The 14,607-nt window shown below is 37.9% G+C and overlaps 2 protein-coding genes across 4 annotated transcripts in view; one reads left to right on the top strand and one right to left on the bottom strand.

Annotated features, from left to right (window-relative positions):
- pi4kab (phosphatidylinositol 4-kinase, catalytic, alpha b) overlaps positions 1-7,483 on the bottom strand; it is a 55,957-nt gene extending 48,474 nt beyond the window's left edge. Inside the window, exons 1-3 of one of the 3 annotated variants that reach the window (XM_058784381.1) lie at positions 7,245-7,483; positions 5,504-5,620; positions 3,583-3,676 (exon numbers count right to left, since the gene is read on the bottom strand). In XM_058784381.1, coding sequence (XP_058640364.1) covers positions 3,583-3,676; positions 5,504-5,620; positions 7,245-7,328 — 295 coding nt within the window. In that variant the 5' untranslated portion in view covers positions 7,329-7,483. The remainder of the gene's footprint in view (positions 1-3,582; positions 3,677-5,503; positions 5,621-7,244) is intronic. The other 2 variants (XM_058784380.1, XM_058784382.1) reach the window with 2 other exon arrangements.
- A 1,095-nt stretch (positions 7,484-8,578) lies between these two features.
- On the top strand, positions 8,579-13,675 carry snap29 (synaptosome associated protein 29). The gene is made up of 6 exons (XM_058783745.1): positions 8,579-8,718; positions 9,730-9,975; positions 10,076-10,275; positions 11,146-11,231; positions 12,586-12,690; positions 12,768-13,675. Exons 2-6 carry the CDS (start codon positions 9,736-9,738, stop codon positions 12,926-12,928), a joined length of 792 nt encoding a protein of 263 aa, XP_058639728.1. The 5' UTR covers positions 8,579-8,718; positions 9,730-9,735; the 3' UTR covers positions 12,929-13,675.
- Positions 13,676-14,607: the final 932 nt, after the last annotated feature.

The raw sequence follows: 14,607 nt of genomic DNA, 5'->3' as shown, positions 1-14,607 counted from the left end.
CTAACGTTCTCTTTCTAACATTCGTTCGGTATCCGTATTGCCGATATGCTGACGAAGCAGACTGAAGAAAGAGAAGGTTATTATCTGAATCATAACCCCTGACAGAGGTGAAACAGAATGAATTAATAAACTTAATAAACTGCATTATACCCCCTGACTACTCACTCCCAGGACTGAGTGGACCAGAGAGGGTTCTGTCACATCCAGTCTATAGAAACGAGCAAATGTGTGCGGAGAAGACCAGCTAGCTCCCGCGCAAATTTCTTGAATAGAAAAGCCCAGGATGTAGCCATACCTCTAGTCGAGTGTGCTCGTAATCCTATTGGGAGCTCTATATTGGTATTATTGTAACACGATAGCCTCCACCACCCAGTGGGAAAGGCGTTGACGGGAGATAAGAGTCAGCCCACGAGACAAATAGCTGATTGCTCTTACGAAGTGTGCGGGTTCTCCGAACATACATACTGTATACAGAGCACGAACCGGACATAAACTGTGTAACCTCTCCTCCTCTGGGGATGAAAAAGGTGGTGGATTAAAAGCTAGCAGGTCCACTGAATGAACTGCACTAGCGTGATCAAACACTTCAGGCACAAATGCCGGGTTAGGTCTAAAAGTTACTCTTCGACCCCCCCCCGGAGCGAACATCATACATGAGGAGTGAATAGATAAAGCATGTAGCTCACTCACCCTTTTTGCTGTAGCGAGAGCAAGTAACAGAGCCGTCTTCAAGGCAATGTTATCAATGGGCTCGAAAGCAGCTTCTGAGAGCGGGTTCAGAACTACAGACAAATCCCAAGGTGGGACCGGCGGCTTCGATACTGGGTGTAGCCTACGTGCCCCTCTCATAAATCGACAGACGAGAGGGTGTTGGCCAATAGCACCCACATTAAAACCCACGTGACATGCCGAGATCATGGACACATAAACCTTAACTGTAGAAAAGGCTCTGCCCTTGTCCAGAAGGTCCTGTAGGAAGCACATCACATCCGAAACTGAACACAAGAAAGGTTTCTATCTGCGCACCAACCCTCGTCTGGCCACTCGTGGGCTAGAGCATCCTCACCCAACGGTGCATCGTCACCGGCCAGAGAGAAGAACAGAGGACACTGCACGTCTTGGCGCGATGCGAAGAGATCTATGGCCGCCCGGCCAAATCTCTACCACACCCTGAGGGTCACTTGGGGGTGGAGTCTCCACTCCCCGTACAGAGGATTCCCTCTGGACAGTAAATACTGGAACATGTGTTGTGCGTAACGACAGGAGGGTCCTGCTGCTCCACATAATTAAGTTCTTTCACTAACAAGACGAACTCCTCCCTGCCGATTTATGCAGGCTATCACCGTTGTATTGTCCGTCCTGATCAATACATGATGATTCTTGAGAAAATGCACAAAATGTCTCAGAGCTAGTAACATTGTTAGTAGTTCTAGAAAATTTATGTGCTTCTCTCTCAGTGCGGGAGACCAAACTCCTCTCACTGTTCTGCCCTCGAACAACGCCCCCCAGCCCGTGAGAGATGCATCTGTCGTCACCACTTTCCTTAACATAATAGGACCCAGAGGGCAACCTGTCCTGAGAAAAGACGGAGCTCTCCAATGACGGGGAGCGCTCATGCATTCTGGTGAGACACGCACTCTGCGGCTGAGACGGCTCTTTGGGCGAATGCCCTGTGACGGTGTCCAGTTCTGAAAATCCCTTTCACAGCAGTCCCAGGGGAACCACTGACAGTGTTGAAGCCATCAGACCCAGTAGCCGAAGACACATTCTGAACGAGACTGATCTCCCTCGTTGAAAAATGGAGAGGCAGCTGGGAAATGTCTTGATGCGATCCTCTGGTAGGAAAGCTCAAAACATCACTGAATTCAACCTGAGACCCAAGTAGAGTATTCCCGGTGCAGGAGTTAGACAACTCTTCGTCTGGTTTATCTCTCCAGATGCATCACTAGTGTGTCCGTATCGCTCTCTGCTTGCCTCTGGGACGGCGCGCAGATGAGCAGGTCCTCCAGATATGATGAAACTCTGATCCCTCCGTTCCTTAACTGCATCAGAGCCACTTCCACACATTTGCTGAAAACCCTGGGGGCCAAAGCAAGGCAAAAGGGTATTTTCGTAAACTCATATGCTGTGCCCTGATAAGCAAACCTCAGATATTTCCTGTGAGCAGGAAAAATATCTGTGTGAAAATATGCGTCCTGGAGGTCCACTGAGGTGAACCAATCTCCCTGACGAATACTCTGACACAACGTTCTGAGCGACAGCATTTTGAATTTGTATTTTCTGTGGTGTTTGTTGAGGACCCGTAAATCCAAAATGGACGGAGACCTCCCCCTCTTTTGGGAATCACAAAGTAACGGGAGTAAAAACCTAAGTGGCTTTACCATCTTGGCTTTACCGTTACCATCGCGCCAAACATGGCCTTTGGATCAATAGGGGCATCCAAAAACTCCACCTTCTCTTTATCAGAGAGGCCTGACAAACCCAGCCATAGCGAGCGTGCGCAGGTTTAAATCTGCAATGACGCATATCTCCTCCCAGAACGCTGGGTTGGGAGATCCGGAGTCCAGCTGACGCCCCATCTAATAACTCCGCTTGGTAGGCAGTAAAGAGGGACATCGCATTCAAAGCACAAACAGCCAGTGCAGATGATTTACAGATAGTTTGAAAAACAGATGCGCTGTTTTCCCTGGCAGCGAGGCTCCGGTTGAAGAGACCTGAGTGCAAGTGATTAGCCACAGATGATTCGACAGGGGGAGGATCCGCCATCCCCAAATCCTCCATACCCTAAACATCCAGCCTCGAGACCCCTTGACAGGCACATGGTGGGAAAAAGGCTTGTCCCAAAACCTCTTCAATTCAGCCACACAACCCGGGACGGCTGGAATAAACTGCCTCGCTGGAGGGAGATGTGACGGAAGTCTCTTTCCATCATACAAATCTCTTTCAGCCCCCTGACCTGCCGGTTGGGATGGCCAGTCGATCGACAGTCTAGCCGCGGCCCCTCTGGGTTGAACAGAGACGCCTGAGCGTGTTTAGCGCCTAAACAGGAGATGCAGAGGCCGTGTGAATCCTTAGCAGAAGAAAACTCGTCGTGACGCATGAGTTATCTCAAGTGAAGTCGCTCAACAAACGTTAGGACGTCGGCTCCGTCTGTAAACTGTTAAGCAAATGATTATAGCTGGCAGACGTGGTGTTATTGGTGCTTCCACGATCGGTCACGCCTGAGTGGTGAGATACCGAACAAATGTTAGAAAGAGAACATTTCTGATTATTAATGTCGAAAAAGTTGTGCTGCTCAATGTTTTTGTGGAAACATAAAAACATTTTGTGTGATACATTTTATTTTTCAGGATTCACATATGAATAGAAAGTTCAAAAGAACAGCATTTATTTGAAGTAGAAATATCTTGTGACATTATAAATGTGTTTACTGTCACTTTTGATCAATTTAATGCATCCTTGATGAATAAAAGTATTAATGTCTTTAATACAATAAAATAAAATCTTACTGTTACTGACCCCAAACTTTTAAACAATACATTTGCATATCCAGAAGTGTACTTGACAAAAATGAGGTGGTACCTTTACACTTCCTCCCAGAATTCTCCTCCACCCATTGCACTCTGGGTAATCCCTTCAGCAGACTCAACAGGTAACTTACCACAGTGTCTTTGTGCTGAGAAAGACAAATAATCACACATGAACCTGATGTGCTGCAAAGGTACAAACATTTTGATGATAGTCTACATCAGAATATTCATGTGAATCAAATCCAAAATCTATTTATATTAAATGTCACATTGGCATTGCATTCATGTCTGTACAGGGAAATTATGTAACATCAAAAATGTTTTCACCCTCAAGCCATCCTGAGTTTGTTTCTTCATCAGATTTGGTGAAATGTAGCATTGCATCACTGTCTCAGCAACGAATGCTCTGCAGTGAATGGGTGCCGTCAGAATGAGAGTCCAAACAGCTGATAAAAACATCACAATAATCCACCACTCCAGGGGCCTGTACCATGATGGTAGCTGGACAAATTCAGAGTTACAGGATTAGTTTTGAGTTGACAAAACCAAACCACTCCAGTCCAGCTTTATTGGTAACATGATGCTGATCATCAACTTTCTATGTCAACTCAGGCTTTGATCCTGAGTTTGTGAAGCACATGTTTATATAGTTGATAATATATAGCAATAGAGACTCAAACATGTAAGGTCACATGTCGCCATTCTTAAAGTGTTACCTTTTAATTCTACCACTTATTTATATTACAAATGATCTGTACATATTAATATTCATTTAAAATAAATGCTTTATAATAATTGTTAAACTAAAAGTGCTTGTGTGTAATGGATTAATAATGATATAAATCATATTATAATTATATAAATCAAATGTAACTTGTATTTATCATTAAAGCCAGACAATTTTGTTGGATTTTTTAAAGGTACTTTATAGTGACCTTTAATTTGAAGCAAGAGAAACTGGGGGAGTGACTTTTTTTGCATCAGACATGTGTCACTTTGCTCACATCTGATTGGTCCAATTTCAGTTTCAGATCTCTAACCCAGAACTAAGTAAGTTACTATGGCAATGAACGCAGCTAAAAGCCAAGCCACTTTCATAGTACCTAAAACCCAAGATTGGTGCAAACTAAACCTGGCTAGCCAGCTAATCCGGCTTCATGGTACAGGCCCCAGTCCATCAGTTAATGTCTTGAGAAGACAAAAGCTGGAACAAATCCATCATTAAGACGTTTTTAACTAAAATACGAGTCCATAATTCATAATAACGCTTCCTCCAGTGAAAAAGTCCATCTCCTGTTGTCTCTCACATCAAAATCCAGCCACATATTTGTTTAGAGCTGTTTTGGCTTGTAAACGCTGCTTGATCTGTGCAGATTTCTCTCCTGATTCAGACCAGATTTTTTCACGGGAGGAAGTGTTATTATGGATTACAGACTCATATTTTAGTTAAAAACATCTTAATGCTGGATTTGTTTCAGCTTTTGTCTTCTCCAGATGTTAACTGATGGACTGGAGTGGTTGTGGATTATAGTGATGTTTTTATCAGCTGTTTGGACTCTCATTCTGACGGCACCCATTCACTGCAGAGCATCCATTACTGAGACACTGATGCAGAGACACATTTCTCCAAATCTGATGAAGAAACAAACTCATCCTAATCTTGTTTGGCCTGAGCGTGAGCACATTATCAGCACACATTCATTTTTGTCCAAACTATTCCTTTAATCAGCCCGTACCTTTAATCTGGCTGTGATCACATTATCTGCTTTAGCAGTGATTTTCTCTCATAAACCCACTCAGCAGATGGAAAGCAACACACAGATGACCTAGCTATTTGAGGACGTTCCCAAAGGGAGGTTTTGTCATATTTGGCTAACACCCAGGGACAATTTTGTCCTCAAAATAGCTAAACACACACAAAAACACAGCTGCACTTGTGAAAGACACTCATGCTAATAATCAACCTCAGTCACCTGTAAATCAGACTCGACCAGAAATACAGCCAGTGCAATCACAGCATCCCTGCGCCGGACATCTAGAGTGAAGATGCCGCGGCTGTCGCATGGACACATGCATAATAACTTCTGCACCTGATGAAAAGAGACACGCTTTCATCAAGAGACACTCGAATCTGCTTTCCTTTTCTTATCAGCGGACACGAGCAGTGACAATGCTGCTGATAACAAGCTCAAGTTAAACAACTTCCCTCTCAAGAGATAGAAGCAAACCTATCTATCTGGCATCTGCAGAACAAGAACAACCTGTTGAGAGGTTCACGCATGATTTGAGAGCATGCATGTGTGGGGAATTCATCTGCTCATTATAATACAACAACATGACGATTTCTGCCGCATGCAGCGTTTTTAAACCATCGTAGATGTTTGCCTGCAGTGCGCAAATGCATGAGAAGAAAGATGAATCTGTCACACAGGCGACTGCAATGTCGTGATGCATTTCACAAGAGTGCAAAAGGAAGTTTATTCACTTGCTGCTGTTGCATGAGTACTATAATAGTGTCAGAGCAAATGCGTAGAATAGAAAGAAAGGCTTTCATCGGCACTGCGGGCACAAGCTGGCACCATTAGTGCCTGTAAAAGCCTCTGGACATGTGACAGCTCTGAAGTGCTGCATTTGTTTTTCTGTTTAATATACCAAACATATTTTACAAAATGTAAAAAATATCCAAAATTGCAGTAGTTTTAGAACAGGTGTAATACATTTATTCAGTTCAACCAGTAAAAGTAGCATGATAGTGTTTCCCCCCCATTTTTCATGTTTCCAGATCAAGGCAAAATATATGGCCTTTAAAAAATGACTTGTTTATGTTTTCCAGTACAAATATCTAAACATTCTTAAAGCAAGATTACATTCACTTGACAAGCAAAGGAGTTCATCCTTAAAACAAGGGTTATAGTTAACTACAACCATAATAAACATTTTAGTTACTTGAAACAAATGTTAACTAAAATAATATAAAATATAAAAAATAAATAAATAAAATTATAGTTGCAAAAAGCAACGTCTCATTTTGATTTAGTTTATAACTAAAAAAAATAAAATAAAATTAAACAAATACATTTATATAAAAATGTATAAATTCGTAATATTACTAAATAGAAAAACCATACAGACATGAACAAAACAACGAATAAAAATGACAAAAATGAACAACAAAATTACTAAAACTTGAAAATTAAAATGTAAAATACCAAAAAAGGAACTCAAAATATTAAACAAAACTATAATAGTGTTTCAAATATACTAAAACACTGCATAAAAAAAATACACTGTCAGTGGGGTCAGAAAAATAAACTTAATTCAAAGTGAAAACAAGATTATTTTTCTGTGCCCATTGGCAGATTGTTTATCAAAAACTTGATGCATTTTTCAGAAAACTACAGTTAAACCAATCTGCTTCTCAAGTAAAACAAGTAACCAATGTTTAGATATTAAGCAATAAATTCACTTTTTGCATTAAGCATCATATCACTGTAAATTAATATGGCAATCATGCAATGCCATGTTATGTTTCAGATTACCAAAATATGACTGTAAAAGTCAACCAAAAAAAAGCTGAACACAATACAAACACAGTGTTCGGTTGCAGTCGTTGCATTGCAGCCTGTGACACCTGTCGCACACAATGCATCAATATGACCAGCGCAATATGATTGCAATATGCGGTGCAGCGTGAGAGCACGGATCGTGTCGTACCTTCTCTCCGGGCGCTGGTCGGTGCGCCGCCAGGGAACGCGCGAGCGACAGAACCGTGTTGAAGTAGAAGTCGCGCGTCGCCATGATTCACGACGCGACACGGAAACTTAATAACGCGCAATGATTTCTGCAGCAGCCTCCTCCTCCTGCAGCCTGTGTGAAGAAAACACGAGCGCAATACGGAAAGTGTGAAGGCACAAATAACAGCCGCTGCTGGGGAGCGCGAGCGAGGCGTGTCTGCATTAAAGCATCATCAGTTTATCTTATTGGCTCATAGAGCTGATGAATATTTACGCACATCTAACGGAGGGGGGGGGGTATAAACGAGCTGTCATTAATTGAACAGAAAAACCGAGATGAAAAAGCAGCTCTTTGACAGCTTTATCTACTCTATACTGAGAGCAGGAGAGAGAAACCTGAACAAACTTCAAGATCTACAACATATATATATATTATTGCGATTTTTGTATTTCTGTAATATTCCTGTGTAATATGCATGTATAAATAAATATGTATAATGATTAATCATTTATAAAAGAATGATTAATAACAATAACATCGTAACAATATTAATAATTAATAGGCATAATATTTACTAGTAGTCATATTTTTATGTATATCGATAATTATTTATAAAAAATAAATGTATTATTGTTCTTGTTGTTATTACATAACAATATTAATAATTAGTATTAATAGACGTAATATATAAGTATTATTTATATTTTGTAGTATTTCTGTAATATCAATACTTTATATTAATGTTATACTGTTATAATTATACTGTTATTAATGAAATAATGGTTAATAACAATAACAGCATAATAATAATAATAATAATAATGCTAATACTACCACTATTACTACTACTACTATTAATAATTTTAAATGTATTATTATTATTATTATTATTATCATCATGTAACAATGTTAGCAATTAACAATAATCGTCAGTAGTATAGTAGTAGTAGAAATAATATATTACGTTATATTAATAATAATAATAATAATAATAAGTATTATTATTATTATTATTAACAACATTAATAATAATAATAATAATAATAATTAGTTGTAGCAGAAGTTATATATTATTGCCATATAAAGAAAATATTATTATTATTAGTGGTGGTAGTAGTAGTAGTAGTAGTAGTAGTATAACAACAACAACAATAATAGAAAATAATAAAAAATAATAAATAATTTTGGAATTGGAATGACTTGCAAACATTTGTTGTAAGTTCATGAAGTGTATATTGTAGCTCTAGCTATCTTTATTTTCAGATCCTAGCAATAGATTTCGAAACCTAAACGTCAAAAGAAAGCGTCATAAACAATAACATCAACAAGCGAAAATGTGGAGAAGAAACAGGCGCGTAAGAGGAGGAGCCTGTCTGACGTCACCGGAAGTTGTTTCGGCGTAAGAAGCGTCAGCTGATAGCAAGAGAAACACATCGGCCTCCAGCGATCAAAGGTACACATTTATCGATAAAATGTTCAGTATATCGTATTTTAATCAAACAGACAGAGAGGAAATGTTTTTGAAGATGATGTAAGTTTTATTTAAATGCTGTTTTAGGCAACATACCGTAGCGCAGATAGATAAACACGAGTTTCTTCGGCGTGTTCAGGTTAAATGTAGGCTAACGTTAGTTAAACAATGAGAATTATGAAACGTTTACACATTTAATGCGCTTACTCTATATCTGTAAGTGTTTTCCCATGATTGTTTGTCAGCCATAGTAGTTTGTATAAGACAGACATTACCCAGATCTTCTACTAAAAGAAAGTACCACGTTTTTTAGACATTTACCATACTATACCACCACTTTTACCATGGTACAGCCACTTGAAGAAGTTTTGATTAAACTCAAAACTGTTATTATTCAAAGCACCTCTGACTTTTTTTATTATATTCCTCCTTAGGATGTTTTAGATCATCGCTATCTTTTATATATATATATATATATATATATATATATATATATATATATATATATATATATATATATGTGTGTGTAATGAACACTATTAGTAATTAATAATAATAATTAGTAGTAGTGTATTGTGTAGTTTAATAATTATTTCGAATTTTAGTAGTATTTGTGTAATGTTAATTACTTTTAATTAATTAAATTGTTATTAATTTGTGAAAGAATGATTAATAACAGCAAAATAATAATAATAAACAACATTAATTAATATTAGCAGTAGTAAAAGTAATATGTATATGAATATTTCTTATTTATAATAATAATTAAATATTACTATCTTCATTTATATTATTAATAAATAATATTATGAATAATAAATGATATACATATTTACAAAAATGTGTTTATTTTATATTTTTTTATACATTATTGTATAAAATAATAATATGTATGCAAATATAAAATGAATAAATATTCCCTATAAAATCATGTTTGTACTGTTCACCAGCTCATATATGTCTGTATCTCTGTTTGCCGTCATCTCACTCTAGCACGGGATGTCTGCCTACCCCAAATCCCACAATCCCTTCGCCGATGATGATGAAGAGGACTCGAAGCCTCAAAGAGGCTTCAACTTTGACGACGATCCGGAGGAGAGTTCGCTGAGCCCGGCGGAGAGACGGCAGAGACAGCTGCAGCAGGAAGTGATGCGCACAGCGCAGTCGGCCGTGGACAGCAGCTACCGCTCGCTCGGACTCATCTACGAATCGGAGAAAGTCGGAGCCGAGACGGCGGAGGTGAGAGCAAGCGGTTAGAGACTGAGCTTTAGAGGATTTTGTCTTTCGCAAACTCACTGCTTTGGCTGTTTCATTGAAATGGCTGTATTGTCCTCCACAGGAACTGATTCGCCAGGGTGAGGCTTTGAAGAGGACAGAGAAGATGATTGACAACATGGAGCAGGACATGAGGACGAGCCAGAGGCATATAAGCACCATTAAGAGTGTGTGGGGTGGCATGGTCAACTATTTCAAAGGCAAACCTGAACCTCCCAAACCTGCTGAAAAGGAGCAGCCCGTGTCCTACGAGGCCAACAGCAGGTCAGATGAAATACTCACCCAGTATTAGGAGCTTTTAGACATTTACATGCACTGAAACAGTGTAACAGCACATTGTTCCTGTTCCTGTAAAAAATAATTATAATAATGGTAATAATACAACATAAGTTTCCATGTTTGCCACTTTCTAAGATACGAAGTCTTGCTTTCTGTGAAACTGATCAAAATGAAGTGAGTTTATGATTAAACAAGAAGAAATATCTGCCAGTGGGCTCAGAAAAACTAACTTAATTCAAAGGGCTCTTGTTTTAAGCATGAACTCACTCCATTTAGTTCAGTTTCTCAGAAAACAATACTTCATATTCTTCCTTTTGCATGTCCGGTATCTCCATTTAAGCATGTTTAGATATTTGTACTGGAAACGAGACAAAAAATACTGAGGAAGTACAGCATTTTTGCAGTGTGCGCAACATTTACTGAATGTTTATATTTAAGACTTTCAGTTCTGATTTAAGGCCATAATTTGTGGAACTGTGAATTAAGACTTTTAAGACCCGGAAAAGCCCTGATTAAAAAAAAAAAAAAGTTACATTTGCCTACTGAACTCATTTAAAGCAAAAGCCTTTAGATTTAATGTGAAATGAAAACAAGGCTGTGATGAATAGATGTACAGTTCATTCAGCTGATAAAACACTGAATATATTCCCCAAAAATTCATATGAAAAATTTGTATCGTTGTAAAAATGAGATGAGATCCAAGTCTGTACATCTACATTCACACATTTGTTTTGATTCACATCAACTTAAATATACTGTAGGTCTTCGTCAGGGAAGATGCCATATCTGGAAATAAAACATTTCTGAATATTATTGAACAGCAAATCTAATTTTGTGAATGTCTGATGATGTTAGGTTACAGAACGCGCTTACGGAGAGCAAACAGCAGGAAGACAAATATCAAGCCAGCCATCCCAACCTCAGGAAACTGGACACATCTGGTAAACACAGACACATGATGATGCACTTCCTAACTTACGCATACTTATATAAACTGTACATTACTTATATATACACGTACAGGATGTTTATCCATGTTCCTTTGTGAGTCAGCATTACCTCGTGATGAGAGAAACAAAGCTTTTCAAAACATTGAGTCATTTCAACCAATTTGCATAATGATTCACTGCTTCACAGCACTTGAAACGCAGGTCAAACCAGTGCAAATGCAACAAAAACCTGCATTAAAAACACCTTTTACAAACCAATCACAAATGTTTTTTTGAAATGCAGTTAACAAATCATCTGATACCATTGCATTATTTTTACATTATTTTTGCTTTAAATGCCACTAGGCAACGTTTTTACTCAAAGTTCTCTAATGGATGTTATAAAAAAAAACATTTCACCAGGAATAATCAGATTTTTTTTTTTTTATCAAATGTGACCCTGGAGCACAAAAGCAGTCTTAAGTCGCTGGGGTATATTTGTAGCAATGGCCAAAAATACATTGTATGGGTCAAAATTATCCATTTTTCTTTTATGCCAAAAATCATTGACATATTAAGGATATTAAGTAAAGATCATGTCCCATGAAGATATTTTGTGAATTTCTTACCGTAAATATATCAAAACTTAATTTTTGATTAGTAATATGCATTGCTAAGAACTTAATTTGAACAACTTTAAAGATGATTTTCTCAATATTTAGATTTTTTTGCACCCTCAGATTCCAGATTTTCAAATAGTTGTATCTCAGACAAATATTGTCCAACAAACCATACATCAATGGAAAGCTTATTTATTCAGCTTTCAGAAGATTTCCAAAAAATTGACACTTAAGACTGGTTTTGTGGTCCAGGGTCACAAATACTGAACTGAATATTCTTGTATATTGATGTGAGTTGGTTATGAGTTGTGGTTTTTCATTTCTACTGTATGTTAATACTGTTTATTTCTTTTCAAACACATGCCATGAAAACACCCATAGATACTGGCATGGCAATAAAAACACAAATAATGTGTTGTTTTATCAATGTGTAGGGCTTTTGGTTTGTTTTATGGTTAAATTATACAAATACATTATTAAAATGTCTACAAATATATAAAACCATATAGACACTGGTTCATGGGTTCACAGGGATCGTTGCTTCTTGGCGGTGAACCATTGAAATACTGAAATGTTTCAAAATTGTTATGATGTAACAGCCTCGTTTACTGAAATCGCATGACTGTGGCAGTTTGATACATGCTTTGAGTTACTAGTTCGAAACAAATGATCGTCAAAGTTTTCGAAGCTTCACAAACTATTAGCATTTGTCTGTTTATCAGAGTCACAAATGTTCGTTTGAACAGGATTCGGAGCGTCTGCTTCGCTGGATAACGGGCCGTCTGATCAGAACGGGTATCCCAAGAACAAACATCTACGGGCCGCCCATCAACAGCTGGACAGTAACCTCGGTGAGAGAAACAATGTTTTATTTCCTCATACATTGATGGGATCACACCGGATCTAAATGTGTGTTTGTGTCCTGCAGATGATATGTCGTTGGGTTTGGGTCGTCTGAAGAACCTGGGTCTGGGGCTGCAGTCCGAGATCGACGACCAGGACGTTTCTCTGGACGCTTTGCTCAATAAGGTCGACACGATGGACGGCAAGATCAGCTCCACCAACCGGCAGCTCAAAAACCTCAAATAGACTCCCAGTGTGATGTCATTTCCTGGAGGTGTGGCCAAGTTGATCCAAAACACCTGGTTTTCTCTCCAAGGGAAGTGTGTTTATGCATATGAGAAAAGATTAGAAGAAACATGGGGTGGTTTATTGAGAAGTTAAGCACTCATTTAAATTCTGCCTTCATTTAGTAATCACTTATTTGAACTGGATTGTACATAAGCTTAGAGATGAAAATGCTATCTGTAAGAAGTATGTTAGAGACTTCAGGCATTTCAGTCAATGCTTTCCAAATCACCAAATACCTTGCACTCCTTAACTGAACACAACTGTAATATGACCTAGTTTAGAAATGATATTCCCATGAGAAATCGGCCTTCATCAGACACTTTTATAATGGTGTATCCTTGTTTTCCACGTGTATAGCACATTAATGGAGTACCGTGTGTATCAGAAACGCATTGAGCTGCCTTAAAGTTCATTGATTTCAGATGTCGACTGATTCTCACGGCACTGTCCTTGCATTTCACCAGTCTATAGATGTGTCACTATTGTGAATGCAACCCACAAAATATCCACTAACCTAAGGACGAATGTGTTATTTTTCTTTTGTGATTTTTCTTTTTTAGGTATATATTAGGGTGGCTTTGTATGAAATACCAAACTGAAAATCTGTGAACATTTCACTATTGTTTCTGCATCTGTAAATCAAATGTTGTACTTCTATTAAAGCTGAATCTGACATGTGAACATAAATAATATATGCTTTAATTTGTTTGTTTTCATTTAGACAGTTTCACTGTAGTACATTCAAAATAACAGAATAACATAATAGAAAACATAAGTACTTTTTTTTTTCCTTTTTTTTTTACATATACCCTGTGATTCTTGGAGTATGTAAATATCATGGTATTTCAAAGTAAGGGTTCGCGAATCTTTTGATTTAGATCTGAGCGCGTTCGAATCGTGAATCGTTTAATTTAGATCAGAGCGCGAGTCGCGAATCACGATTCAGATTAGAACTTCTGAGCGGTTTCGTGAATCTTTTGATTCGGATCGGAATTTCGGAGCCGGTTCGTGAATCTTTTGATTCAGATCTGGACTTTGGAACCGGTTTGAAAATCTTTTTTTTTCCTGATTTCTTTTTCTTTTTTATGAAACAGTGCAAAACATCGAACCATTAAGGCAGTACAGTTATAAAAACAAAACACAGAAAAATTTAAAAAACATAGACATAAGTGTGTTGCCAAATTGCATAAATATGAGATTCGTGTTTTAAATAAGAACTGGAATATAGAAATATATGAAATGACAGAAAAAAAACACAACATGGCTTTGTTTGAATTTTTTTTTAAAGACAATTGTCTCTACGATTTGAATCACTTAATATTTATTTCTTGTTTATTGAATTGTTGCCCTGACGAAGTCTGCCACAACCTAACCGCTCTAAATGCATGAGTATACATAGAAAACTGCATATAATTATTATAATTTTTTTTTTTAAATTAAATATCTGTTTGATGTTTCAGTGGCAAATAACCTAATTTAACAAATGGCAAAATCGGTATTATAGCGATAAGTTATACAGTAGCCTAAGTTACAGATACCTGAAGCAGCTGCTGTTCTGTTTATGATGGTTGGTCAGTTTGCATGTCAGTCAGAAGTATAAGAGCCTCAATGAACGGTTCTTGAGTGAATGACAGTGT

Source organism: Onychostoma macrolepis, chromosome 08, assembly GCF_012432095.1.
Source record: "Onychostoma macrolepis isolate SWU-2019 chromosome 08, ASM1243209v1, whole genome shotgun sequence".
In the NCBI taxonomy this organism is placed as follows: Eukaryota; Metazoa; Chordata; class Actinopteri; order Cypriniformes; family Cyprinidae; genus Onychostoma; species Onychostoma macrolepis.
Note: the sequence above shows the minus strand (reverse complement) of the source record. Positions and strands in the feature narration are given on the sequence as shown.